This window comes from Mchenga conophoros, linkage group LG22 (genome assembly GCF_057382185.1).
Source record: "Mchenga conophoros isolate Kocher_MC1m ecotype Shallow Benthic linkage group LG22, M_conophoros_male_GT1.1, whole genome shotgun sequence".
In the NCBI taxonomy this organism is placed as follows: domain Eukaryota; kingdom Metazoa; phylum Chordata; class Actinopteri; order Cichliformes; family Cichlidae; genus Mchenga; species Mchenga conophoros.
Genome location: NC_140546.1, coordinates 27,332,858 through 27,359,488, shown reverse-complemented (window position 1 = coordinate 27,359,488; position 26,631 = coordinate 27,332,858). Strand labels below are relative to the sequence as shown.

At 41.3% G+C, this 26,631-nt stretch overlaps 1 protein-coding gene across 20 annotated transcripts in view; it reads right to left on the bottom strand.

Annotated features, from left to right (window-relative positions):
- Positions 1-611: 611 nt before the first annotated feature.
- The window catches only part of LOC146549622 (regulating synaptic membrane exocytosis protein 2-like), a 58,121-nt gene continuing 32,101 nt past the window's right edge, over positions 612-26,631 (bottom strand). For 9 of the 20 annotated variants that reach the window (XM_085261373.1, XM_085261374.1, XM_085261375.1 and 6 more), the window contains 19 exons: positions 24,884-24,991; positions 23,247-23,294; positions 23,068-23,133; positions 22,916-22,975; positions 17,825-17,974; positions 16,683-16,792; positions 11,104-11,613; positions 10,895-10,936; positions 9,919-9,957; positions 9,553-9,579; positions 9,341-9,363; positions 9,152-9,249; positions 7,532-7,678; positions 7,182-7,363; positions 6,627-6,762; positions 5,808-5,920; positions 5,508-5,609; positions 4,183-4,322; positions 612-1,366 (listed from right to left, as the gene is read on the bottom strand). In XM_085261373.1, coding sequence (XP_085117499.1) covers positions 1,178-1,366; positions 4,183-4,322; positions 5,508-5,609; positions 5,808-5,920; positions 6,627-6,762; positions 7,182-7,363; positions 7,532-7,678; positions 9,152-9,249; positions 9,341-9,363; positions 9,553-9,579; positions 9,919-9,957; positions 10,895-10,936; positions 11,104-11,613; positions 16,683-16,792; positions 17,825-17,974; positions 22,916-22,975; positions 23,068-23,133; positions 23,247-23,294; positions 24,884-24,991 — 2,290 coding nt within the window. In that variant the 3' untranslated portion in view covers positions 612-1,177. The remainder of the gene's footprint in view (positions 1,367-4,182; positions 4,323-5,507; positions 5,610-5,807; positions 5,921-6,626; positions 6,763-7,181; positions 7,364-7,531; positions 7,679-9,151; positions 9,250-9,340; positions 9,364-9,552; positions 9,580-9,918; positions 9,958-10,894; positions 10,937-11,103; positions 11,614-16,682; positions 16,793-17,824; positions 17,975-22,915; positions 22,976-23,067; positions 23,134-23,246; positions 23,295-24,883; positions 24,992-26,631) is intronic. The other 11 variants (XM_085261377.1, XM_085261379.1, XM_085261382.1 and 8 more) reach the window with 11 other exon arrangements.

The following is a 26,631-nucleotide window of genomic DNA, read 5'->3' as shown; positions in this document are numbered from 1 at the left end:
AGTCTTTTAATCCGAGTCAAACACCAGGGAGCCAAAAATCATGACTTTGCATCTCCATGACTTTGCATACAGGTAAACAGAGAGAATACAGAAAAGATAACAGACGTTATAGCTCACCTGCTAATTGGAAGGTGAGTCAATCATTGGCTGCTCTAGTCTGCATGCCAAATATCATTGGGCAAGATACTAACCCCAAGTTGCTCTCTGATGCATTGGCGTGTGAATGTTAGATAGAATGCAATCAAGCAAAGAAAAAAGTGCTTGTGTGAATGGGGCATGTTGCAGAAAGCGCTTTGATTGCTCAAGTACAGTAGAAAAGCATTTAAGAACCAGTTTATGTAGCATTTACCCATAGAGTAGTAGGATCTTTTAGATACACCAGGGTCAGCGGTGCAATAGAACTTGTAGAACCTAATGAACTCTTGCTTCAGAAATAGTGAGTCAGCTACAGGCGAACTTTTAAAGACCCCAAAACATTTTAATGTGTAGAAGCTCACAGTCACCTTTGTAAAAATCACAGAACCAGTGTTCTCAGTAATATCATCAGAACCTTGTAAAACCAGAGTTATGTACCTAACTTGATCATAATGTCCTAAACAGAAACACAGAGATTGTTTAAGAATCTTTATTTTGAAGTTTTAGACAACATTCTCATGTTCTCACAGTCTGGCATGGTCTTACATATTTTCATGCTCTCACATGTTGTCATGTTTGTGGTTCTCATGTTCTTTTGTTTTCACGTTTTCATGATTTTACTGGTTGGTGTGGTGTTTTTCTTCGATGGAGTTTATGTTCTAATGTTTTTGTCATTCCATGCATAAACATAAAGAAGCCCCCTCTATGTTCCTGTGTCTCCATGAATACTATCACATAACTCAATCTTGTGGGTTCCTGACGTGTCTTTAACAGTCGTATGACTTCCAAGGAGCTGCTGTGATTAGCTGGCAGCTGGAGGTCACATGGCCACTCCTTTCTTTACCCAGCATCCTTTGTTGAGTGTCTCCCCCCGCAGTGGGCGGATCAGGAATAGCACCTTCCTCATCGTCCTAGTGACATCATCATGAATTGTCATCTCTGTGATGTCATCATGCAGCATGCAGCAGCAGAGGATTCTGAGACTTTGTTTTAGGGCCCATCCTGTAACGTGTCTATGACCAATCAGCCATGCCTCCTGATGCTAAGACTTGCTACCTTCTGTCTCCTTATTGGTCAACGGCGCCAACGCAGGATCCACTAATGAGGTGGCAGGAAACAGTTTGAACCAGCCAATTACCATATTGGACAGGTCCAGATCATCCAATAGAATCTGGGCAGCGCCCATGAATGATTTATGGTCCATCCGACCGTAGTCACCCCAGACGATGATCTGCAGAGAGAGGAGAGGAGGAGATCCTTAGTGACATCACACACATGAAGGTGTGTTTTTTTTTCTTTGTAGATGACACTGTGAGTGTTGCAGCATTTTCCATAATTTTTTTTTCTTTGCTGTTTTCTTCATTGTTGTAGATATTAATTGTATCTTTCTGAGGTTCATTATCTAATGAACCTCAGAAAGATACGATTAATATCTACAACAATGAAGAACCTGACTCGAGACACCGAGTCAGTTTTTATGAACCATGGATACCAGTAGGTTTCCTCTGTTCTCAAAGTCCTCATGATCTCGGTCCCCATGTTCTTTTTAAACCTCCCAAAAGGCTGATTTTGTTTATCTAGACTTGTGACTTCTTCAGTCTCAGCTGACTGCAGTACGGGATCACTAAAGGTTTTCACTTAGGCAGAAATTGTCCTTCTCTTCTGATTTGCCTGGAGCATTCTTTAAAGCCTTCCCAGCTTTGACAAATGTCCAGCTGGGATAATCACATTTACTTGGGGCCTTTTTGAAATGATTTTCTTCTGCTTCCCTGGCCACTGTATCTGTGGGGACGGTGTTTGCTCTGTGATTATGGTACACATCAACCTAAATATCCCCCGTTACTGATTTTCATGTGGCTCTGAGGCGACCATATCCTGGTGAACTTGATGTGTTTGTCCACTGAGACATTCTAACGCACTTTGGCAAGGATTGCCTAAAGCTAGTACCCGAGCACAAGCAAACAGCATGTAAGATGGCTGAATACAGAAACCACCAAGGATTCGGCCTCAGATGCAGACAAAACAGGATTACTTCTAAAAGTCTGCAAATTAGATCTTCAGTTAAGAGCCTCTGAGCTACAAAAGCAACAAAAATACACCAGAAGGCCAGCTGCTCAATGAATGGGTAAGACAAACATTTTTTTAATAATTTCCCCTAGGATTCAATAAAGTATTCTGATTCTGATTTTACCATCAACATGCTAAAATCAAAAGGGGAGTAGAGCCGACAAAGACTTACTATGGTTCTAGAGAATACCCTTCGAGAGGTGTTTGAATTCACTGAGAAGGCTCGTCTAGCACAGAATGTCCTCAGCGGCCAGAAGAGAGAAGGATGCCACACTGAGGGTGTGGACAAATCAGTGAAAGATTTGTCAATTTCTGACAAAAAATGTTATCAAAATCTTGTCAATTTGACAACTCACACAAGCGGAGAAAAACATCCTTGCAAAAAGGCTGAACTTTGCTGTGATGCCAAGACAAATCCCCCTAGTGGAACTGATCACAGCCACAGAATTAGCAATTCGAAGCAACAATATTACAGATGTGGACGAAAGTTTCGGCCTGTCTCAGCAATGCAAAGCCCCCAGCATCCAACATCAGCACGGAGGAGGGGAAGTAATGACAAAATTATCATCCTACCAGCAGATAAGGGTTAGTGCACGGTTTAGCTAAACTTGAAAGACTATCATGTGAAAATTTTGTCACTACTCACTGTGATAAAAATACTTATGAAACTCTGAAACGAGACCCAGGTAGTGGTTACAGGAAGATGGTGACTGAAGCAGTTGTTATTGTCACATACAATGTTCACTACTACAGGCAGAAACATGGGTATGCCATGAGTTACCCAATTTCATCTATTGTGGCCAACTTTTATATGGGGGAAATATAAAAGAGGGCTCTGTTATCCTACCCTGGAACACGACAATAATTAGTTCAGGTATGTGGAATACACCTGGGTTAAAATCAAATCTCAGGATGTACCATAATTCACTGATTATGTTAACCTCAGTGGACAAACACATCAAGTTCACCATGGAGGATATGAAAATGACAGGCTAGCCAGCTTAGACTGTGAGATTTCCATCAGTAATAAGGGAAATTTAAAAGTTATTGTGTACTGTAATCCATTACATACAGATCAGTACTCATCATCCACTTGAGCACAAACTGAGTGTGATCAGGACACTAGAGCACAGACTAAACACCATCCCCACAGATGCGGTGGCCAGAAGAAGATCATATCAAGAAGGCCTTGAGTAAATGTGGTGATCCAGGAGAGAAGGACAACTGCTCCCTAAGCGAAAACCTTTAGTGATCAAGTGTCGGGAGTATTGGAACCGCTGAGATGCATTTTCTCTAAACACCACATCTCTCTCTCTCTGGGGAGCAGCTTTTGCTCTGACTTATGATTGCTGCACTGTTGTGCCAAAGCAGGTGGTCTCATTAGTAATATGAATGGAGCTTTGAGTGCAGGTAAGACATCAGAAGGAGTATCCAGAGTGCAGGATCGCCAGTGAAATGAAGGCCAAAGTAGATGGTCTTCAATTCTGGGAACAAGGATTACTCGAAAAGCACATAGTATGAACTGAAAGCAGGGCGGAGAAGGTGTAAATATACATACAGGGAGACCAAACGCCAACTGAATAACATCAAAGGCATGTGGGGGGGGATGAAGTTGATTACCGGCCTCAAAGTGATCAGCAGCTGCGGGGGCAGTCTGGACAGAGCCAGTGAACTGAATCTGTTTTTCAACAGGTTCAATAGTGAACCCTCTGTTGTCCCTGCTCAAATAGTATTAATCTTAACACCCCCTCCTCCACTCAACTTGGACGTTCAGAACGCCCCACCCACATTCTATCCTAGATTCCTCTTCATACACACATTGCTATGACTGCTAGCCAGATGAGGAGTGGAGTTGCTTCAGCCTCTTTGTGTAGAGGCTGGAGCAACAAAAGAAGGGCTGCAGGCCCTGATCCCAGGGTCCTGTAATCCTGTGCTGTCCAGCTGTCTGGCATCCTGCAGTATCAGTACATATATAATTACCTGTAGAACTTTGCCCTCAGGGTTTTCTTCAAACTGCAGCTGTTGCTGATAAAGAGGGTCAAGGGTTTTCCTTGCCAGACGAGTTCTTCTCTTCAACAGACACTTTCCATTATCCATTAGATACACCTTCACATAAGGAGCTGCAAAAAACACACACACACACACACACACACACACACACACACACACACGAGCTGTTTCACAGATCATAACCCATGACTACTAAACCTTTGTACTGCGATGGTTGTGTGCAGTAGTATTCAAGTGTGAAAATTTGTGGACTTCGCTTAAAGGTCGGGCCTGTGCCAGGAAACCAGCTAATTTAAGGGAATTCTGCAAAGATGAGCAGCCAAATATGCATCCAGAATTATGCTAGAAGCGTAATGATGGCTAACAAAAGCATTTGGTTGAGTTGCAACTTCCTAAGTTGCAATTTTCTGTCTGTGTGGATTATTAAAAATCCAAAATATATTAAAGATGTATGCTGTTCAATAATTCCACATTGGAAAAAATGTGGAATGATTGGAAAAGTTGGAAGAAACATTAAAAGAATTACCTTGACACAGAAACTTGCGACCAAAAATTACATGAAAGTAATGAGCGCTACTGAGAAAATTAAAGCATCGAAGAGGTTTTAATTTTCTGGTGATGCGTAAAACTGAAAAGCCCTAATACTTGTTAGCACAACACAAGTAGTTGTGCTAGCTTTCAGCTAAGCCCTTATATTATTAATGAGGAGCAGAAAGCAGTTCATCTTTGAGGAAGAATGAAGAACTCCAGCACTGCATGAGCCACAATACAAGACACCTCCAAAAAATGTATATATATTTCTAAACTATTTCAGATTTATTAATCAGAAATGAGTCCATAATAAAAGTGTAGTCACACATCTCTGCATCACCACAGCTCAGGTTCATGGAGTTTCTTGTCTCAGATCTGTCACAATGCTCCAAGTATCTCAGATTAATATAGGTTCTGACTTTACATTTAACACTGACTTTAATAAACACCTTGTAAACAATGGCATTGTGAGCATTTCCACAAGTAACACAGTTAATGCGGAGCTTGAGTACGTGAAAGGTCAGGTTCTGAGAGTAAATCATGTTTGGGATCTTTTGCTCTTTGTACAGCTCAGCTGGAAGACAGAATTCAGGTTGTAACAAAGCAGCTCTCATCTGGATGAGAGACTGAATGAGATACAATACACGAGGCAGGAGAGAGCTGAGAGCAGCATGGAGGAACTGATTAAGTTCACGTTCTTACACTAGAGTGTACTAGGTAGAGTGTATTTGTAGTCAAGTGTGCATTGTGTATAGCTTTGTCACCTGGAGTGTTCTTGTTGCCTTGTTTACCCACAAGCCCCCGGGCTCGGATAACCTCCACGTCCAGACGCTCCTTCCTGTACACCATCCCGATCTGGATGTCACCTAACCAAAAGAAAGCCAATCAGAGGAGAGATTTTACTGAAACACAACCGCACGCTTTCATGGGCAGAAAGTGGTATTGTATTTTAATATGATTTATTAACACACACATTTGTCCAGATTACATAAATCTGAATTAATGAGTTTGTATGTTGGTAGGTTGAAATACATAAAAACAATGACATTTTTATTCATGCTAACCCATGGGGGGCGTGGCCAATGTCTGCCGTCCAGCCAGCTGGGCGGGGCCTAATCCTTCAAGGAAACCAGTGAACTGTTTGTCTGATGCAAGTTTTACTCCTGGAAATATAAGCCTGACCAGACAGAAAGAAAAAAAGAAAAAGAAAATATCCGACATGTTAGATGGCAACCCCAGGGAAATGGGAAGTGTTTAAGTTCAATGTGAGAATAAATACACATTAAAGGGGATTGACAGATTGAGGGGTAGAAAAAATAGGGAAAAGGGTGAAAGGGAAGACTAAAAAAGGAGGGAGTGACTAAATGAGCAATTAAAAAAGGAGGTTAAAAATTGCACTCAGGAAAAACTAAATTCAAAGTTCAGAGAGAAAAAAGTAGAAGTAGAACTGTAACTATGTAGAACTGCCTTCTTTCATCTAAACAATACTGAGTGAAAACAAGAAGCCTTCATTCCACTTTGTTCTAGCTCCTCTGTGTTTATATAGCACAGGTGCAGCACATCATATTTAGTCTTCCCTCTCCCTTAGTTTGTCTTTTGTCCTCCCTTCACTCCAAAAGGTCATAGCAGATGGCTGCCTCTCCCCGAACCTGGTTCTGCTAGAGGTTTCTTGCTGTTAAAATGTGGTTTTTCTTCCCTGCTGTTACCAAGTGATTGTTCACAGGGGGTTGTGTCATTGTTGAGTTTTTCCCTCTGCTATCACAGATTATTGCTATCATAAAGTACCTTAGGAAAACCCTTGCTTTAAATGAGTGCTGTATGAATAAAGTTTAACTAAACAGAGAATACAAGATAAAAAGAGTAGAAAGAGGAGTGATTCGTACGCTCCAGGTTTTGGGTCCTCGGCATCTGGGTCTCGACTCGGCTGTCTGGTGAAACGAGCTTTAAACTCGATGGCCAAACCGGTTTCAACACTTCTCTGAACGGGAAGTCTCACCACCTTCTTCTTCTTCTCTTCCTCTGTAAGGATGGAAGAAGAAAGAGAAAAGAAGCAGAATAAGTTGTTACAAGAGCATAAACAGCCAGAGACTAATCAGAGCCCTGGACAGGGTGCTCTGTGACTCATATTGGTTCTGTTCTGTTCTGTTTTCACTGGTTCAACTGGTTCCGTAATATGTTTGCTCAATTGCTTGTTAGTACCTAACTCATTTGGTCATAGTTTATTTTTTGGCTGATGTTCCTCTTTGGATTTTCATTCTGATAGTGAGTTTTTATTGAGACACTCTTGCAATGCTACTCAGATTCCCAGTTTGGCTAAAACACACTGTATGTCTGAAGATTCAATTCAGAGAAAACTTTGTTTATGGCAGAGTCCATGAAATAAAAGAAAAACAGCAAGAATTGAGGTTATATTTTTTAATGGTTAAACTAGGACTGACCCTCTGGGTTGAGCTGGGAGGCACTCTGACTCTTCTTTCCAAGTCCAACCATCCCCATCATCCTTGCACCGAAGCTTGAGCGTCGCTTCTTGTCATCATCGTCATCATCGTTTCTCCCCAATGAGCAAATCTCACCACCGACACTTGACGACTTGGTGAGAGGAGTGGCAGCTGCAGACACCCTGCAGGAGGAAGGACCACCACAATAATAAGTGAGGGAAAAGGGCCAAAACACAAGAGGCAGGGCACAAACACATCACAATAGCACAGAGAGGAAAAGGAAATGGGTAGTGAGGCAGCTGTTGCTATGACAACTGATTCCAACAGGAGGTCATCTGTTAATTTCTTACTTTGAAGGCTCAGGCTCCTCCTCCCCTTCTTCCACTGAGTTGCTCTTCTGCAGTGTATCCCCGCCTTCTGATGCCCCCACTATTTCCTCTGTTCCCTGCGAGCCCACCCCCAGCTCTGCTGACTGGCCCTCCAGACATTCAATCAGACTGTGGCAGCCAATATGAGAAGAGAAGAGTAGCATGCAGACAGAATCATGCAGAATGGTAAATGGTAAATGGACTGGTTCTTATGTAGTGCTTTTCTACTTTACCTGAGCACTCAAAGTGCTTTACCGTATATAACAACCTTCCAATAAGTAGGTGACCTACACCACCTTCTGAGCTACAACCACCCCATGGTGAAGGTAACACATGCTAACAAAAACGGGACTAAGCATTATGTATTTTCACTGATTTGAAACCAGCAGCAGAGTTAAACATTCAGAATGATGTGTTGTGGGAGGATTTACAGAACACATGCTTATGAGCGTGAACTGTGATTGTACACAGGATGAGAGTGAGCGGTTGATTTTAATATAGTCTACTCTGTATTATTCCTTTCTGACTCCAACAATCATGTAGGTGATATTTGAAACATGTCAACTTAATATTTCATTTCCATTTGTGACAATACTCAAAATTTTGAGAAACTACCTGTATTAACAAATACAATCCACTAGACTCTATTTAGCAATCTGACAATCTTAAAACCAGCAATCTGACCTCACAGAAAACATTTCTGGTCATTTTGTGTGAATTTTTGTGTTTTTAACAGGGATTCTAATCCAAACTGACCCATTAACACCAAATCCACACATTAACACAAACTGAATAATCAGCAGATGCAGCAATAGACAAAGAGGGTCACCTGCCCTATGAGCTAAACTTTCTGTTCTTATAAATGGAGTCTGGTAGAAAGTAAAAATTTCAATTCCTGTCTGAGAGCAGATAAAGAGGTGAACATTTTAAGTGTGTTGACTTAAATACACAGCAATTCTTTCAGACAAAATGCAGTTTCTGTGTCTACTTGGGGGTACGCCCTAGACCCACCTGCAGCAGGACATACACTGTGCAGTTTGTTACCTGCACAGTGGAAGAAACAAGCTGGCATCTAGCAGTAAACAGTTTACTAAGTGAAACAGCACAAAGATGGAATATGTTCTAAATACTTTTACCTAAAAGCCACAAACATATTTAAAAAAATACTTGTTTGTTGCCATTTTCTTTTCCTTTTGCCCTCTGTTTCATAAAAGTGAATTTTCATGTTGCTTTAGATATCTTTCTGATCAGTAGACAAAGTCAACACCTTACCGTTAAAAATATATTATTACTTTGAGAAAAAAAACCCTACAACCCCACATTAGAAGAGAGCAATAAAACATTGGATGCCATCATCTGTGATTCATAATCTGATGAAAAGATTCAGAGAAATGTGTGCCCACAGAGAGCAGCTGCAGAGCAAACCCTTACATATTACTGAAATCCCTGCATGGATTCAGAAAGCTAAGACTTCCACTGAAAGGTCAGAGAAACAGGAGCCAGAAATACCATTGTGCTCCAACCAATCAGAAGCTGAGATTCTGTCTAGAAATCATGGACACTTTATTCTGTCTTGTCATCCAAGAATGGATTCCTGCTTACCCGATCTTGTGGACAGATTGAGTGTCAGAGGCGTTGGACATAGCTGAGACATCACTGATATCACTGTCTGATGACTTAAAGGAGAGATTGTCCTTCATCTATAGATGGAGGAGAAGAGGTAAGCAAGCTGTGGCACACACGTAATGTAGACACATATATATAAATAAAAGTGGTGTAATGTTTGTTTACCTTTGAAGGGTCCTTCAGTACACCTGTAGAGACAGAAGAGCAGCATTAGTCATAGTCTAGGTTGGTAATGTGTGATAGCAGGAAATGACAATAGATTTCACTTTTTTCTCTCTTCGGACAGCTTCAGGCTGCTGATTTCTGACAGCACAGAAGTTAGTTTCAATTCACAGCAGGTCAGAAAAAAAGATGAAGCTGACAGAAAGTGTGTGTACCTTCTCTGCCGGTTGGTAACATCTCCCCTTATAAAAAGATGGAAACAGAAGAATATCAACGAGAAACCACAGACTCCTCAAAGCACACAGAGCTGGATAGATTGACAGAAGACTAGATGGATGGAAAAACAGATGAATGGATGGACAGATGGCTGGTGGAGTGCTTTATGAATACATGGATTAGTCTGGTTCTTATATAGAGCTTTTCTACACTGAGGATTCAAAAGTGCTTGCGCAAATGGGTGAATGAGTCTAAAAACCAAATCCAAAACCAATCCACTTCAGTCTAACTAGATAACTAACTAGATAACACGAGCTAAACACTACATTTCTATATGTGGGTGTGGCTTAAGGTGGGCATAATACCATTGGCTGTTTTCTTCTGTTGGTCCTCCCATGTGACCTCTGCATAGTGCGGACAAAGAGAGGTGATTGGTCAGGCTACACACTAATGCTCATACTCTAGTCAGATGACCCATCCAAACCAGCACCAAACCGCAGTGATATAAACACACCTGAACAGCAACATTTTGAGCAGGTTACAAATCTGAAATTTATCATCTGTTCTTGTCTTCTTTAAGTTTCATGTGGATGTTTCACGTCTCATCCAAGAGGCTTCTTTGGTTCTAAAAACCAAATGGTGGAGAGTCGCAGCTATTTAACCCTAGCAGGGGTTGTTGTCCCTTAAGAGAGTTGCTGACACACTATTAAGAATTTACCTCATCACATGAGCCAAGGTGTTAATAAAAAGAGATGGGTCATTAACACCCAAGGGAGAAACCAAAATAAGGAGGAGGACAGGACTAATAGTGGGTCATTGACTCTCTCAACAGCCCCCAATATTCAACTCATTTCCATTTTATTTATATTATGCCAAATCAAAACAGTTACATCAACAGTTACCTGCTTTATATTGTAAAGTAAACCCCTACAATAATACAAAGAAAACAGAGTGTAAAACTAGGGTTTAAACACCAGGGACTCTCTATTTGATTTTTAGAACTAAAGAGGCTGCTTGCTTTTCAAGTTCCTTACACTACAATGAATTGGATGACTGAGAACCTACACAGACATCATCTGTTGGTTTTACTGAGCCTTTGGGGGCAGTTACCAAGAAAATCTGTTTCTGACTGGAGATAAATGTTTAAAATTTGAATCATCATAAGATGCTCGTGATGGATCCTAGCCTGAGCTTAAAACCCCCCTCTCTCTTTCTCCACACAAAACTATAAATTTTCATCACCTAAATGCTGCGGCTATACTTATCTTCTTACAAACCCTCATAGTTTACATGGTGAGGATCACCTGACACTTCATTAGATCCACCAGTGACTGGACTTGCCTTTTCTGGTTCCTCCTGGTGTTGCTGAGCGCCTATCCGGCTCTGACATGCAGGGTAATATGTGATGGCGTTATGTAAACAACATGAACACGTGAATCAATAAGTAATGATTATGATAAAGAATGTCTGACAGACATCTGACTAGAAGAATCACGCTAATTGTTCTGTTCTATTGGAGATGCATTGAATGTTAAACCTGATGTACACACCTGGAGTCTGTGGGGGTGGGACTGGTGATGGGGCAGGTGAAGGGGAAGGCGTTGGAGTTGGAGGGGGTAGGGTGGGTTCAGGAGGTGGAGGCTGAACTGGAGCAGGTGCAGGGGGTGGAGCAGGGGGAGGTGGAGCTACCAGTGGAGTTGTTTGTGCAGTTGTGGGTACAGTTGTGGGTAAAGCTGTGGATAAAGTTGTGGGTAAAGCTGTGGATAAAGTTGTGGGTAAAGCTGTGGATAAAGTTGTGGATACAGCTGTGGATACAGTTGTGGGTACAGGAACAGGTACCGGTGTGGGTAAAAATAGTGGTGGTGCTGCTGTAACTACAGGTGGGAGCACAGGTGCAGGAAGTGGCTGGGGCTGGGTGAGTGGGGGAGGCGGGGCTTGGACCCTTATAAGAGGAGGTTGTTGACTGACAGAGGGAAAGTGTTGTTTATGGACAGGGGCAGGGGGGTGATGATGTGGAGGGATTTTAGTTGCTGTTGCTGGAGCTGCAGTCATGGTCAAAGCTGATGGGGGGAAAAAAAAAAAGCTGTGAGAAGAATGAAAACAATGACATGATGAATGACCACACGACCTTTTCCAGAAGCAAAATCACAGGAGTGACCTACTCAAACGGTATCCACCCTCTAACACCTGTTCTTAGAGGGTGGGTTCTGCTGGATGGATGCAGATCCTGATGGTAGCATACATATTCACTACCACTAGAAGGAACTCAGTCATGTTGAATTTCTCTATTATTATGCAGGCTGAAACCTGAGCCAATCCCGGCACAGAAACCTGGACCTGGTCAAGGGACTACATCTCTCAGTACTAACATGCTTTCACCAGAGGAATTGTCCCCCAAGAACCTTTGTGGAATCCTGTTATAGTAGTTTCCAGTAAAGGAGCTTGGGTCAGAGAGAAGTTCGGGAGAGACAATGTTTATGCCCCCAACAATGATACTTTGAACACTCTGAAGGTCCAGGAACTTTTGGTTGGAGCGTGCACTGCTATACACTATTGGAATAGTTTTGTAGCCACAATTTTAAAATAATGCAAAACAATGTGCTGTTTTTGTCATGAGGTGGTCTACATTAACTGGGGTTGTTATCCTTTATTTTTGTTCATCTGACTGATTTATATTCTGTATTCACAGGACTTTAAGGTAAGGTGAAATTAGTCTTTATTTCACTGGAAAGTTCCTGACTGTGGAACAGTAATGTGAAGAGCTAGTCAAGTTTTTATTTACACATCTCAGCACTCATCTTTTATCAGCAGTGCCACTGAATCACTAAATTACTACCACTACAGGGGGCTTGTTATTAAGGAGTTACTACTCTAAGTAGGTAAACTTTCAGTTCATTACCTGTCTGCGCAGAGTCTAAAAAACAAACAAATCCATGTTAGATAGCTATGACCCTCAGTGGTCCATATGCGGGTGCTTACTGACTCCTAACCAGTGTTGGTCAAGTTACTTGAAAAAAGTAATCAGTAACTAATTACTGATTACTTCCCCAAAAAAGTAATCCAGTTACTTTACTGATTACTTATTTTCAAAAGTAATTAATTACTTAGTTACTTAGTTACTTTTTAAAAAGACGATTTACAACCTGAATAGGTGATAAAGCGATAGATCTTCCAGCACAATTCTACTTTTTCTACATAATCCATCATACAAAATGTAATAAAAATGGAAAAGTCTCTTTTTAAAACTTGTTTTATTCGTTTTAGTCTTTTAACTTTATGCATCAAGCAAAAATGTAATTATATGCAACATTCTCTGACTGGAAGAAATTTGTTTAACATTTAAACCTATTTTCTGCACATTCCAGCACATAAAATATTTTTTTTGTGTTTACACTCACTCTTTCAAATAGATGCAAGTAAAACACAGCAGAAAATAAATAAAGTCAAAGACTCAGCGGTCCTGTTGCTCTATTTTCACCTGTAAAGCAGGAGTAGGATAGGCGGAGGTTTACCCTGGTGCAGGTGTGCTGCGGTCAGTTGAAGAATCCGCGAGTTTCTCTGTGAGTTTCCCATTACGTCGTTGTGCACTCGGTGCTTGCTCGGAAGTTTAGGGGTTTTTTTCGCTGTAAAAAGAAGTTTTCTTCCCACGCACGATGGACGCTAATGTTTTTGTCACTTTTTATGGAATCAAACTCAAAGTAAGGTCAGTACTTCCACGCTTTAAACGCTGCACGCTCACATTCTCTCCCGCACTCGATATATTATCCATTGTTGATCTGCACACAGCTGTTGACACTAACGTCGCACTTGCTTACGTCACTGTCATGAGACATTCTCGCAAAAAATCATGGTTTTAGTAACGCAGTAACGCAGCGTTCCTACGGGAAAGTAACGGTAATCTAATTACCGTTTTTGCAATAGTAATCCCTTACTTTACTCGTTACTTGAAAAAAGTAATCGGATTACAGTAACGCGCCCATCTCTGCTCCTAACTATGTCATTTTCATTATTTGTCCCAGAAACCAGTGAACACTCTGTAGCTAAAGTAAAAATCTCAATGAATTTATTCAATTAATCATCTGACATAGATAGGAAACCACTGTTATATTCTATTCTTTTCTATAAGTATTTTACAAATATTATTTTATTAAAATGACAAAAATTCTTTACTGCCAGCATCTCATGCTTGAACTTTTCTGTGACACAGAATTCAAAACCTTTTGAATCAGTTAATTACGTTTTTTAAGTAACAATCAATTCATTAGCTTACTGCTGTTGTTCTGTGTCAGTAAATGTGCAAAATTCAGTTTAGATAGCTCATGGAAGGATAGGGTGCAGGTATTTAACAAAACCAGAGAAGAGACTGAAAGCAAACAGTTGCTATCAGCATTTTGTCAAACCCTGAATATTTGCTCTGGTTTCTTTTTAATGGGTTTGGGATTTCCCAGCTTGTGTCTCTAGGCATTTAATATAACACATATAGGTAGAGTCATAATTTATGTGAGACAGTTTTTGTAGCTTTTGTCTATATTGTATGCAACCACAGTGCAGACTCTCAGCTTTAATTTAAGCAGTTGTGGATTAACTATTTAGGTTTTCTACAGCTATCTTTATACACAGTTCTCCATTTTCAGAGACTCAAAAGTAAGTGAGGAAGCTGACAAGCTGTTTCATTACCAGGTGAGACCTGTTCCCTAATTTATTTATAACAAATAATGTAGACACAATATCTTGTTGATTTAAAGTGTTTGATTTACATTTTCACTGTAAATATGAAAATATTGAAATATGAGGCCCTGCCTGTATAATTGTATGAAATTAATTAAGTTAATGAAGATCTGGAGTTGAATTGGATTGAATTTGTATTATTTCACTAAAACTTTCAACATGAGGTTCAAATACATGCCAGTGTAAGTGAAGGAGGACATTGTTAGGCTGAAATACCCAAATGAACCAGTCAGGCAAAAACTTTCTTAAAAAGACTGAATCCACCGAGCAGCAACACCAAAAGACCACAGAACACAGAAGAGCATGATGACAGTCTAGTCTAAGACCCGACTTGACAAACAGATGTAGACAAACAGGCACACTCAGACACAAACATGCATTCCCACCCTCATGCACACATATCCCAGATGGCGATTGTGTGCTGTTCTGAAGTGGGAACATGGGAGTGGGATGGTACCAACGACCCTCTGCCAGATAGCAACCGGTGTCAGCACAGACCCTCCCGAGAAACCTCAATGTCTACATATATTCAAAACTGAGTGATAATTGACACCAATTTATCTGTCGATCTCAAGCTCCTGTCTCCCATCACTCATGAACAAGACCCTGAGATACTCAAACTCCTCCACTTGGTGTAGAAACTTGTCCTTGACTCGGACTGGGAACTCCACCCTTTTATGGCTGAGGATCATGGCCTCCGATTTGGAGGTGCTCATTCTCATTCCCACCGCTTCAAACTTGGCTGCGAACTGTTCCAGTGCGAGCTGGAGGCCATCACCCGATGAGGCCAACAGAACTACATCCTCTGTGAAAAGCAGAGATGAGATTCTGAGACCACCCAAGTGAAAGACTTCTGCCACACTTCGATGGACACGGTTGAATGCCTTCTTCCATGACCAGGACAAAAACCACATTGTTCCTCCTGTTTCCGAGGTTCGACTAACAGCAGCACCCTACCATAAAATATCCCAGAGAGGCTGAGGAGTGTGATCCACGTATAGTTGGAACACACCCTCCGGTCCCCCTTCTTAAAGATGGGAACTGCCACCCTGGTCTGACAATCCAGAGGCCCCTGATCTCCATGCAACGTTTCTCCACAATGCAACATTGTAGAGGCATGTCAACCAAGACAGCCCTACAACATCCAGAACTTTCAGGAACTCAGGGCAAACCTCAACCCCCCTCCAGGGGCCGTGCAACCATGGAGTTGTTTAACTGCCTCAGTGACCTCACCCCGGAGATAGATGAGTCCTCCCCCTCGTCCCCAGACTGTGCTTCCGCCACGGAAGATGTGCCAGTAGGATTAAGGAGGTCGTTGAAGTATTCCTTCTACCACCTGACAATCTTCTCAGTCAAAGTCAGCAGGGCTCCACCCACACAATACAGAGTGCAGGTTTCTCTCTTCGAGGCACTCCAAAATCTTTTTCCTCTCCGAACTTCTCCTACACCCATGTTTTTGCTTCAGCCACTGCCCGACCCACTTTCTGCTTGGTCTGCCTATGAAGTCCCACCGGCTAACCAAGCCTGTTAGGCCTCATTCTTTAGCCTGGTGGCTCCCGTCACTTCTGGTGTTCACCACTTGGTTCAGGGTTACCACCACGACAGGCATCAACCACCTTGCGGCCGCAGTTCAGTACAGCGGCTTCAGCAATGGAGGTGCTAAACATGGTCCATTTGGACTCAATGTCCCATTCTCCCTGGGAATGCTGTTGAAGCATAATAATAATGCTTCAACAGCATTCCCAGGGAGATAATGATTAATAATCATCATCATCATCATCATTGTTATTATTGTTATTATTATTATTATTAAAGCAGCTGTGGTTTTGTGTGTGCTACAATAGTTGGGCAGCTGGAGAATTACGCACATTGGAAAGTCAGTCAATAAAAGACGTGTTAAACTGCAATGCTACTGTTGTTGGGTCCTTCATTGCCACAATGGCTAGATGTTGATCTACTTAATTCTGATCTGCTGCTGAGTCTCTTTCACTTTGCTGAAAACACAAAACACACACCTGAATTTTACCAGTCTGAAGTCATAACTCTCATCAATTACTGCAGCATTCACGACTTGTCTCATTTGCAAAAGTGCTACAATTTTTATCCACTTTTATCATCGTCATCTGTCTGTGATTGGACTAGGCACCATTTGCAGTATTCATTATTTATTTTGTGTGAAAGAAGTTACACTTCATCCATATTCATACCCATTAGGAAATTATCTCAGACCTCATCTTGAAATTTGTAAAACCTCTATTTTTCTCTATTTTTTTAATAAGTCTGCAGGCTTGCCTTTATATAAAACAAAGTTTTGTTATAGGTGGATGGTGATGGGTCCATCAGCTGATTGGTTCAGAGATGCTTGGAGGTGCTGTTTGACTAATATCTCAAGTATACGCACTTCTGTCGAGAGCTCCTTTGGGGGGGACAGCAGGTAGCTGGCGTCCTCGGCGACCACAAATAGGCGTCCCCGTTGGGCTTGTCAAGGTGGAACCGCCTCCAGCATTAGCCCTGATGAAAAAATAAATAAATTCTTAAAAAGAAGAAGAGAAAGAAATTAAACAATCAAACCGCCATCCTGACAGGAGAGATTTAAGGTCAGATGTCAGGGATGACAGTCAGTTTGAGGTTCCCTCCATAGTCACAGATAGAGTTTGATCAGCATTTAGTCTGGCACTGTATTCAGTCAGTTAATGAAAAGTCTGCAGTCACTCCAGATGTTTTTGCTTGAGAAGCAGTAACAAGCAAAAGTTAGAGTGGACTCTTCTTGCACATGCAGCCACACCCAACTGTGATGTTACAGTGTCCTGAAGCATACCTGTACATCACACAACCAGGTAGGAATGTAAACCTTTGGACGTCATTAATTCTGTATAACTGTTGGAAAAAAATTATAACATGAACAGAAAGAATTCACACTTGAAACAAAGAGTGCAAGGCCCCATCACTGCTGAAAACCTGTTTGTAGCTCTAATATCTCTAAGACGTTACAAACAAATCTGTCTCTGTGAAATACAGATACATACAGCTGACCAACATCAGCTGCCACTGGGTGTGTTCAGAGCTGTGATAGAGGCAGCACTGTGATCGCAGACAGAAACCTCCCTGCTTAAATTTGGTACTTGTATGTTGCAGGCAATACGCCTGAGTGCCAAGCCCAGTTTGGAGGAAACTGAACATCCAACAGTTAGGTGTCAGAAAGTGAACAGAAATTCTTTAGAAGCACATGCAACACAACCATCAAACAAATGAACAACAACAACACAGACTAACTTGCCACCCAAAATAAAACAAAACAATCAGAATATAAAAGCTGCGGCCAAATATGAAATGTTCAGGTGTTGGTGATGTCACTGGGACATATGGTGGGGCTAAAATAAAGGCGAAAAATAAAACTGTTGTGGTCACCATTGAGTCAGAATTCATGCTTGTCTAAAACAAACAACCAACCAAATTTAAAAAAAAAAACAAAAAACAAAAAACAAAAAACATGCCCCAAACATGGAGATGGAGCTGCTTTCTAATTGGATGGCTGAGGGTCACCTGATCAGGGCAGGTGAGGGGGGAGCAGACCGTCCAGACCTCATGTGTGTGGAGTCAGATCGATCGGTTGAGTGTGAGCGTGTGTAGATGGGTCGGTCGGCTGAACGAGATCGGCTGTAGTAATCTCTCCGGTCCATCCCACGACTGTACCTGGACATCACCATGATAACTGTCACCTAGATTACTATGACAACCACTGCAGCTGCAGGACAGGTCAGTTATCCACGTCGCGCTGACGACCAGATCTTTGTCACATGTGGTGGACTGGGAGTCATGAAGTATAAGGCACTGAAGGCTGATGAAATGCCACCAGAGAAGAGGATGCTTTTATTTGGCACTGAATTTCCCAGAGGGCTTCAGTGAGACAGTAGAAAAACAGTGTTCCCTACATCTGCTCTACACAGTGTCAGCAGCCTTTCATTCTTAAGTCTCTTACACCTGAACTAGAAAATATTTTTTAAAAAGTTTTATTTGCTTTTGCTTATCTTCTGCTTGCCCCTTACTTACTTTTAATTTGAATTAATGAGGGCAATCACTTTAGATAAAATAATTATTGTGGGAGATGTTAGCATTGATGGCAAGTTTAGCAACAAAGCACTAAAATAAATATCAAAACCTGCAGTTCCTTTGAGGTCCAACAGAGGCTCCAGCAGTGAGTCAGTCCTCCCGTATTAAAACTTTACAACAGAAATAAACATAATTACAGCCTGATACAAAAACTGGTCTGGTCTGTATAGATAATTTTCCCCTTCATAACCCCTTCATATGAGGAGGATGTTTTCATAACTCACCCGTTTAAACTGGCTTAAAATTTCCATTATTAGTGGCGTGGCCTCTTTGACTAACAGGTGGATGGCTGTAGCTGCTAGCTCCCTGCTAGACGTCATGTCAGCAAATCAGTCTCTGAACAGGACTCTGGACCATGTTTGTGATGTTGGAGCCTTTTGGAGCATTTTTAAATTGTATTATCTGACCAATAATATGGCTGCTGCAAGGTTAATGTAATAACAGACTGTCTAAGAAGTTTCAGCCCCACATTTGGTGAAATTCTAGGATTTCATTTTGATCTTTGATCTTAGTAATTAACAGGTATTTATGTCTAAGTCAGGGGTGTCCAAACTCCGGCCCGCGGTCCATTTTTAATTGGCCCACAAGTAATTTTATATATAGAATAGACTATGGCCCGCACTTCAACTTTTGCTTGAGTGTATTGCACTTCTTAGTCTGTGAAGGTTCTACATCATCGTAGTCAGATGACCTGAAGAAGCTTCTCGGATGAGAGGTGAAACGTCTTCAAGCAACTTAAAGAAGTCCAGACGCTTTTCTTTGCAAGCTCCTTTGATTGCACTTCTTAGTTTTAACACCAGGAGGAGCTACTGTTGATCAAGGCAGTTGCTCCACCAAAAAGGACAATGGTAAATGGTAAATGGCCTGTATTTATATGGCGCTTTACTAGTCCCTAAGGACCCCAAAGCGTTTTACATATCCAGTCATCCACCCATTCACACACACATTCACACACTGGTGATGGCAAGCTACAGTGTAGCCACAGCCACCCTGGGGCGCACTGACAGAGGCGAGGCTGCCGGACACTGGCGCCACCGGGCCCTCTGACCACCACCAGTAGACAACGGGTGAAGTGTCTTGACAATCACAGAAGAAATTTAACCCAGGTTACTAAATATGGCAGAACCAAAGAAGCGAAAGGTAGAAAGTGAGTGCAGAAAATTTCAGACACGGTGGGAGAGTGAATATTTCTTCAAAGAATTCAAGGGGAAGTGTCTGTTTGATCTGCACTGAAACTGTGGCAGTTATGAAAGAGTATAATGTACGACGTCATTATGAAACCAAACATCAGGCCTATGCATCCTACACTGGTGCTGAGCGAGAGCAGATATTAAAGCAAAGGGTAGCTCTCCTGCGGGGTCAGCAACAGTATTTTTTTCGTGCTCAAATTGTCCAGGAAAAGGCTCCAATAGCCAGCTATGAGGTCGCCCAACTCATCGCAAGACATGGCAAGCCTTTTTCAGATGGAGACCTCATAAAACACTGCCTCGTTAAAGTCACCAAAATAATGTGCCCGGAAAAAGTGCAGAACTTCAACAACGTCAGCATGTCCAGAGATACAGTTGTGCGACGCACACGCACTGAAGACTTGTCAGCCAACATTAAACTGCAACTGTCTGATAAAGCTGTGCTTTTGATTTTTACTCCATCGCATGTGATGAGAGCACCGATGCCACAGACACCGCACAGCTGCTAATTGTTTTGCGGGGAGTGGACGAGAGCACTTTAGGTGAGTAAAAGATATATTCCACAGTACCCGTGTGTTAATGTGCGCATCAATTCTGTCACTACCCTGCTTTTGCAGACCACTTTCTTATATGCGTTTTTTAACACTAAGAGTACACACCGATGTGCACAGCGCACGCACACGCAAAATCAGCTGATCTCATCTGATGCACATCTGCTTCTTGATCAAGTGACATTTGTCTGGATTTTTGCCACGAGTGGCGACCAGCACCGCAGCTGGATGGCCCGATTTACATACCCGGCGCAGCTGATACTCACCAGAATAATTTACTAAAATTAGTTATTAAGTCTGTTATTAAGTCCAGTTCAGTCTGTTAATGTTGATAACGGTTTCAAACAAACGTTAATAGGTGTGTTGCTAAGCCTAATAACTTAAATAACAAGCTTGAAATGTACTCGTCCCATTTTCCCCTTTATTGTTTTTTCTCTGTGCTGTAAATCTTCTGTCCAAGAAGAAATCTGAGGCTGCTGTTCTGAGAATGAGCAACCAAAGCTTTTTCTGAATAAATCAATAAAGATCCATTTATGGAAAGCTGTGATGAAGGCAGTTTTGTCTTTAATTATATTCAACAATATAACATATTTGACCACTTTTAAGTGATTTAATAATTAATTAATTAATACACTAAAGTTAAGGTTATATACCTAATTTCTAGTAAGTGGCCCAGCCCCTCCTATATTTTTATGTATGTGGCCCTCAGTGAAAAAAGTTTGGACACCTCTGGTCTAAGTGATGCTCCTGTACAGTCTTTGAATGCAGCTAGATAACCGAGCTAGCTAGAATTAGTTTATAAATGAGCACTTCATCCTTGAAATATGAAACAAAAAGACCAACAAAAATAAAACAAAAATCACAAAATAAAAGAAGGTTCAAGTTGAGTCCAAATGTGGACTCCAGAAACCAGTGGGTAAGAAGACAGCTACATCATAAACATAACTACTCTCATAATGTAAATAAACCAAGTCAAGTTTTAATTGCACTGTGGATCTTGTCCCGACATAGATCATAGAAATTTAGCATTTATGTCCTGAAAGTCATTGCACTGCGTCATCAGAGCACAAATGTTCATTTGACATTTCCCCGAAAAACATCATGATGATCCTTAAGATTTCTGGGAAAACATTCTGTGAATCGATGACACAAAAGCTGAACTTTTTTGGAAGGTTTGAGTCATGTTACATGTGACATAAAGCTAACATGGTGGCGGTAGTGTAATGATCTGCTGCTTTGTTGTTTCAGGACCTGTACAACTTGTTGTAATTGATGGAACCATGAATTCTGCTCTCTACCATAAAATCCTGTAGGACATTAAATCTCATTTAAATGAGATTAAGATGCTCTGAACTTGAACAGGCTGTTCATGCTGGAAAATCCTCCAATGTTGCTGACCTAAAACAATTCAGCAAAGCAGTGTGGGCTATGATTCTTTCACAGTGATATAAAAGACTCACTGCTCATGCAATTCTTGCTGCCAAGGTAAGCAGTTATGAGGTTTAGTGGAGAAAAATTGTTTGATCGGGAACATTTAAGTCTGACAAATATCCCCACCCCCCTCAAAGTACATTATATAACTTGCTTCATTCACACCCTTTCACACAAGCACTTTTTTTTCCCCTGTGCTTTCTATCTAACATTCACACACCGATGAACACGTCAGAGAGCAACTTTGGTTTCTGTGTCTTGCCCAAGGATATTTGGCATGCAGACTGCAGAATCCTGGGACAGAACCACCAATATTGATTAGTAGATCGCCTGCTCTACCTCTTGAGCTACAGTAACTCCTAAAAAGAAATCAGGGGCTGATACTTTTTCATGACACTGTATAAAGTGTCAATTCACAACAGTTGGCTTAAGGTGCTTTATGCTGTAAGGTTGAGATGCTACAATATTAGAGAGAAACCCTAATAACCAGACAATGCCTGGTGAGCAAACACTTGGCAACAGTAGGAAAGAAAACCTCCCTTTTGACAAGAAGAAAACTTAAACAGAACCAGGCTCAGGAAGGGGTAGCCATCAGGCCTAGGACCAGGTTTGGATTAGGGAAACAGGCCCCCCATTTACTTTTAAGATAAGACTCAAAACTTTCCTTCATAATAAAGCTTACAGTTAGGGCTGTATGCTAAATCAGCTCGCCAAAGACTCAAATCAGGCCCGCTGGGTGGCTTTCAAAAATGTGAAGAAGGACATAAATTTTGGACATTAGCTGTATTTTGTCTGTTTGAGTCTGTCAATTAACAAAATGTTTCCATTCCATCAATCTGGGCAATTAGGTCCCAGAACTTTTTCTTTTATTTTACACATTATCTTACAATTTAAGCCCTAACAGTCGTGTTGACAGAATTCTTTCATTTACTTTTTTTTTTTATAAATGTAGAAAAACTGAGATTTGTTCTTGAAATTTGAATCCCTTTTCTTACATTAAAATATCTCAGGGATAAAATGTGTAGTTAAGTTTATTACATTATTACATAGTAAGGCGAATTTCAGTGGTCCGGCCCACTGAAGATCAAAGTGGGCTATGTGTTGCCCATGATGAAAAGTTTGACATCTTTAAATTAGAAGGAAGTTCTTCATTCTCCACTGTTGCCAAGTGCTGCTCACAGGAGATCATCTGATTGTAGGGTTTTAATCTCTTGTATAGTTTTACCTAAAAATATAAAGTGATGTATTTAAAAAAAATGATCTGAATTTAATACATCTGTTCTTTACTGCCATAACTACTGGTCTGAATGTCCACCTTTCTAATAGTCAAACTGTTTAAATGTTCATCCATTTACCTCAGTAGTTCCTCATCGTAGGTGTCAGGCTCATAGGGAAAATCAGGGATGAAGTCCTGACTGAAGAACAGAAAGACGTCAGAACTGCAAAACATGATGAGTCTGAACCTGCCATCAACCTCTAACACTACATCCTAATTTCCAAGGCTCACCTGTAGTCATCACAGCTCCCATTGATGATGTGGTTTGTCCAGCTCTGGTTAGGGCCATTAAAATATCTTACACACAGAAAAGGATTACAAGACAGAAAAATACCCCACTTTCTTAGATCATTGCTTTTACTGTTGGTACTATGACTACTGCCACTGCTGGAATTCTGATAGAGAAGTACCTGTCATGGGAATCAAGTGAGTTGGCAAGCGACATCCTCCTCAATGGCCTTGTAAGTACACAGGGAGAAGCAGTGTCCAGTCAGAGAACCAGTCAGACCAGTACAACTGCTGTTCTACAACCAGTACTATTAACTGTACCACTAAGTGCTCTACAGGGACACTAAAACTAAATACTTATTATAACCTGGACCATAACTACTACTACAATCAATATAGGCAGTATAAGCAATACTACAACTCTAAGCTGTAATGTCAAAACCAGTTCAAAAGCAGAACTAAATGCTGCAGCACAAAAATATCTCTGTAACCCAGTACATCACCCAGTAAATTAATTTACTCCAACAAGATCTAACTGCTACTGTAGCCAGAAGCAGAACAACTAGTAGTAAAACATCAAAGAAAAGCACTAAATCTACTTCTAAAACCTGTACAAGGATCAGATGTCCAATCAAGTATGCAACCTGTTTCCTGATTCAAACCTGTTCAGCAGCAGCAGACAGGTGGGGTTTACCTGACTCTGACACACCTGCTGCAGTCCGACACCATGTTTACTGGTTATTCTTATTCTTATTATTAGTTTGCAGATAAACAATATTACATGATGCAGGGTGCATGCTGATTAGCTGATGTCCAGCTGACTCACATTGGGCATGTTCCTATGTGTTACCTAGGGATGGGTACTGGTATCGGTTCTGACATAAACGGTAGTAACCAGACCGAAAAGCAGCGCACATTTTGGTGCTTTATTTTGGTGCTTTTTTCCCCTGAGATGTCACACACTTTGAATTCTAGCCAATCATTTTACCTTTCCAAGGATAGTAGGCGGGCCCAGGTACGTACGTTCTTTTAGAGCAGAGCTACAGATTAAAAATGCCCAAAGCGAAGCGGTCAAAAGTCTGGCTGTACTTCACAGCAAAAGATGCAAACTCAGCAGCCTGCAACAAGTGCTTTAAGCTGATACTGTGCAAAGGAGGTAACACCTCACCTGGCGACGCATAGCGGGGGGTTTTAAAGCCGAAAAATGCACCGTATTTGATAGCTTGCTGCAAGAGCTCACACCGAGCACATCTACTACAGGTGTGGTGCCTGTTATTGGACCCGGAGTTAGCAACATCCCCCAAGAACCCGAAGAGTACAGTCCTGGCCCCTAGCCCTGCCAGTGTAGCAGAAATGATGAGGATGATGATGCAGCAGCAGCCGTTCTTCTCTGCGTGAGTAGCTTAATGTTGTTCGTGTGTAATTTACGTTGAGTAGGCTAACCACGTTATTACATTAATGCATATAAGGTGAACTAGCAAACACCGTCGTAGTTACATGCGGCTGTCTTCTTGTTTGATGGCAGATACTCCCTTCACCCTGGCAAAAAAGGCTAAAATGACCAAAGAAAAAGAGGGAAACAGCTAAACATGAGAGGTTTTTGGACAAAGTTTGGGTGTTTTTTTTTTAATTGTTTAAGCGCAGCTTCCAGCCAAGCGTGATGTCATAAATCCCCTATAGCTGCTGAAAAGGCTAACATTGTTATCTTTTTACAAAAAAACAGCTGAACATGAGAGGTTTCATGTTTCAAAAATACCGGTTTGGTACTGGTATCGGATAAAACCTAAACGATACCCATCCCTAGTGTTACCATAGTTACCTGTTCGGGGTGCTGTATTGGCTGGCATCAGAGAATGCTCGGCTCAGTTTGGAGCCCCGCAGCAGCCGCACCGCGTCCTCCCGATATAACGGGTAAAGAGGGTTATTGCTGGCAACCAGATGTCAAAGGTCAGAATGGCAAGAACAGAAAAGTCTGGATAAAATGAGGATGATGCCTTTAGGAAGACCACTTCCTGTCTGGCTTCAAAAGCTTATTTGTTTAAAAATTCAAGTTCAAAGTTCAAGATAAAAACCTGTGAGTCATATTAAACCTTGAATACTAATGATTACACTTTTAAAGCAGTAAACCAGTGACAAAAAAATGCATAGCAAAAGAAACTGCCAGGAAAGGGAAGATAACAACTCATGTGAGTTTTATGGCTGCCATCATGCCAGACCAACATAACTTTAGCTTTGCTAATGTAGACATGAGAGCAATTTTGGATGGTGCTACAATTCTAGAGTGTGAAACAGCCGCGGACAATGCAAAGATTATTAGCTTTCTAAGAAAACATCTAAACAATAGGGAAGGATGTTAACACATTCTCCACACATGGTCGAAGTCCCTGAGGTGACCAACAGTCTGAATGATATCAAGGACAGTCTGGATTTTTGGAAAATGCTGAAAGAGTTATGAGAGCCAAAGTACTTGGTAGAATCCGTCTTGATCAAGCTCATTTTATCCAGTCAAAAATTCTGTAGTCATAGGAACACTAATATATTCCTTCCTCTTGAACAATATGGATTTAGCTACTAATGTTTTGGGTTTATTAGGCTTCTATTTGATAATGGACTGGTACTTATGTAGTGCATTTATACTCAATTTGAGCACTCAGAGCACTTTCTATTACAAGTCTCATTCATCCAGTCTCACACACACATTCATTTAGTGCAACATTTGCTGAACATTTGGACTTCAGGTTGGCTGTAGCTTGAGAGGTAGAGCAGATCATCTAATAATTGTAAGGTTGGTGGTTGATCCCTGTCTGCTCTAGCCTGCATGCCAAAGCGCGTCGGGCAAGATACTGGAACATTCCGACGCGATCACTGCAGTCTGAATAGTAGGTAGAAAGCACGTCATAAGAACCACTTCGTTTATAATTTACAAGGAAATTTCAACCGACTGGAGTAGCTGGGGAATGAACCACCAACCTTTCGATTGCTCGACAACCTGCTCAACCCGATCCACAGCCGCTGATAATATAAAAACACTGGCATTATTTCCACAGCATTTTGACTCATGTAGACATACTGCACAGCTGCTGTTACCTGTTGGAGCAGTGATTTCCAAGGGATACAAATAGGACATATGCACTATAAGATAATGCTGCACACAGTAAATGATCACCTGGACAAAGTCTGAAGCACTTCATCAGACTCGATATCGCTTGAGAACAGCTGAGTTTTAATAGCCTAAACACGGTGTTACTTATTACAAACTTAATATTTGCATACAGTCACTCTTTTGGATAAGCTCAATAAGGATAGAGAAAGATGGAAATACATATTTATAACTTTATGGGGAAAGACCAATAAACTCACAATAAATTATCTCCAATAAGCTCTCACATGCAAGAATCTTTTGACGTACATGATAAGACAAATACTGTAGTTTGATTGCAGATTAAAGCATCAACTTGCTGTACTCCCAAATCTTCTCTGGTGGCATCTTTCCCTTTCTACCCTCACGTCCCATCTTGTTTTTCTAATTTTAGCTCTTCAGGTACCTTTTTTAGTTTCTTCTTCTGT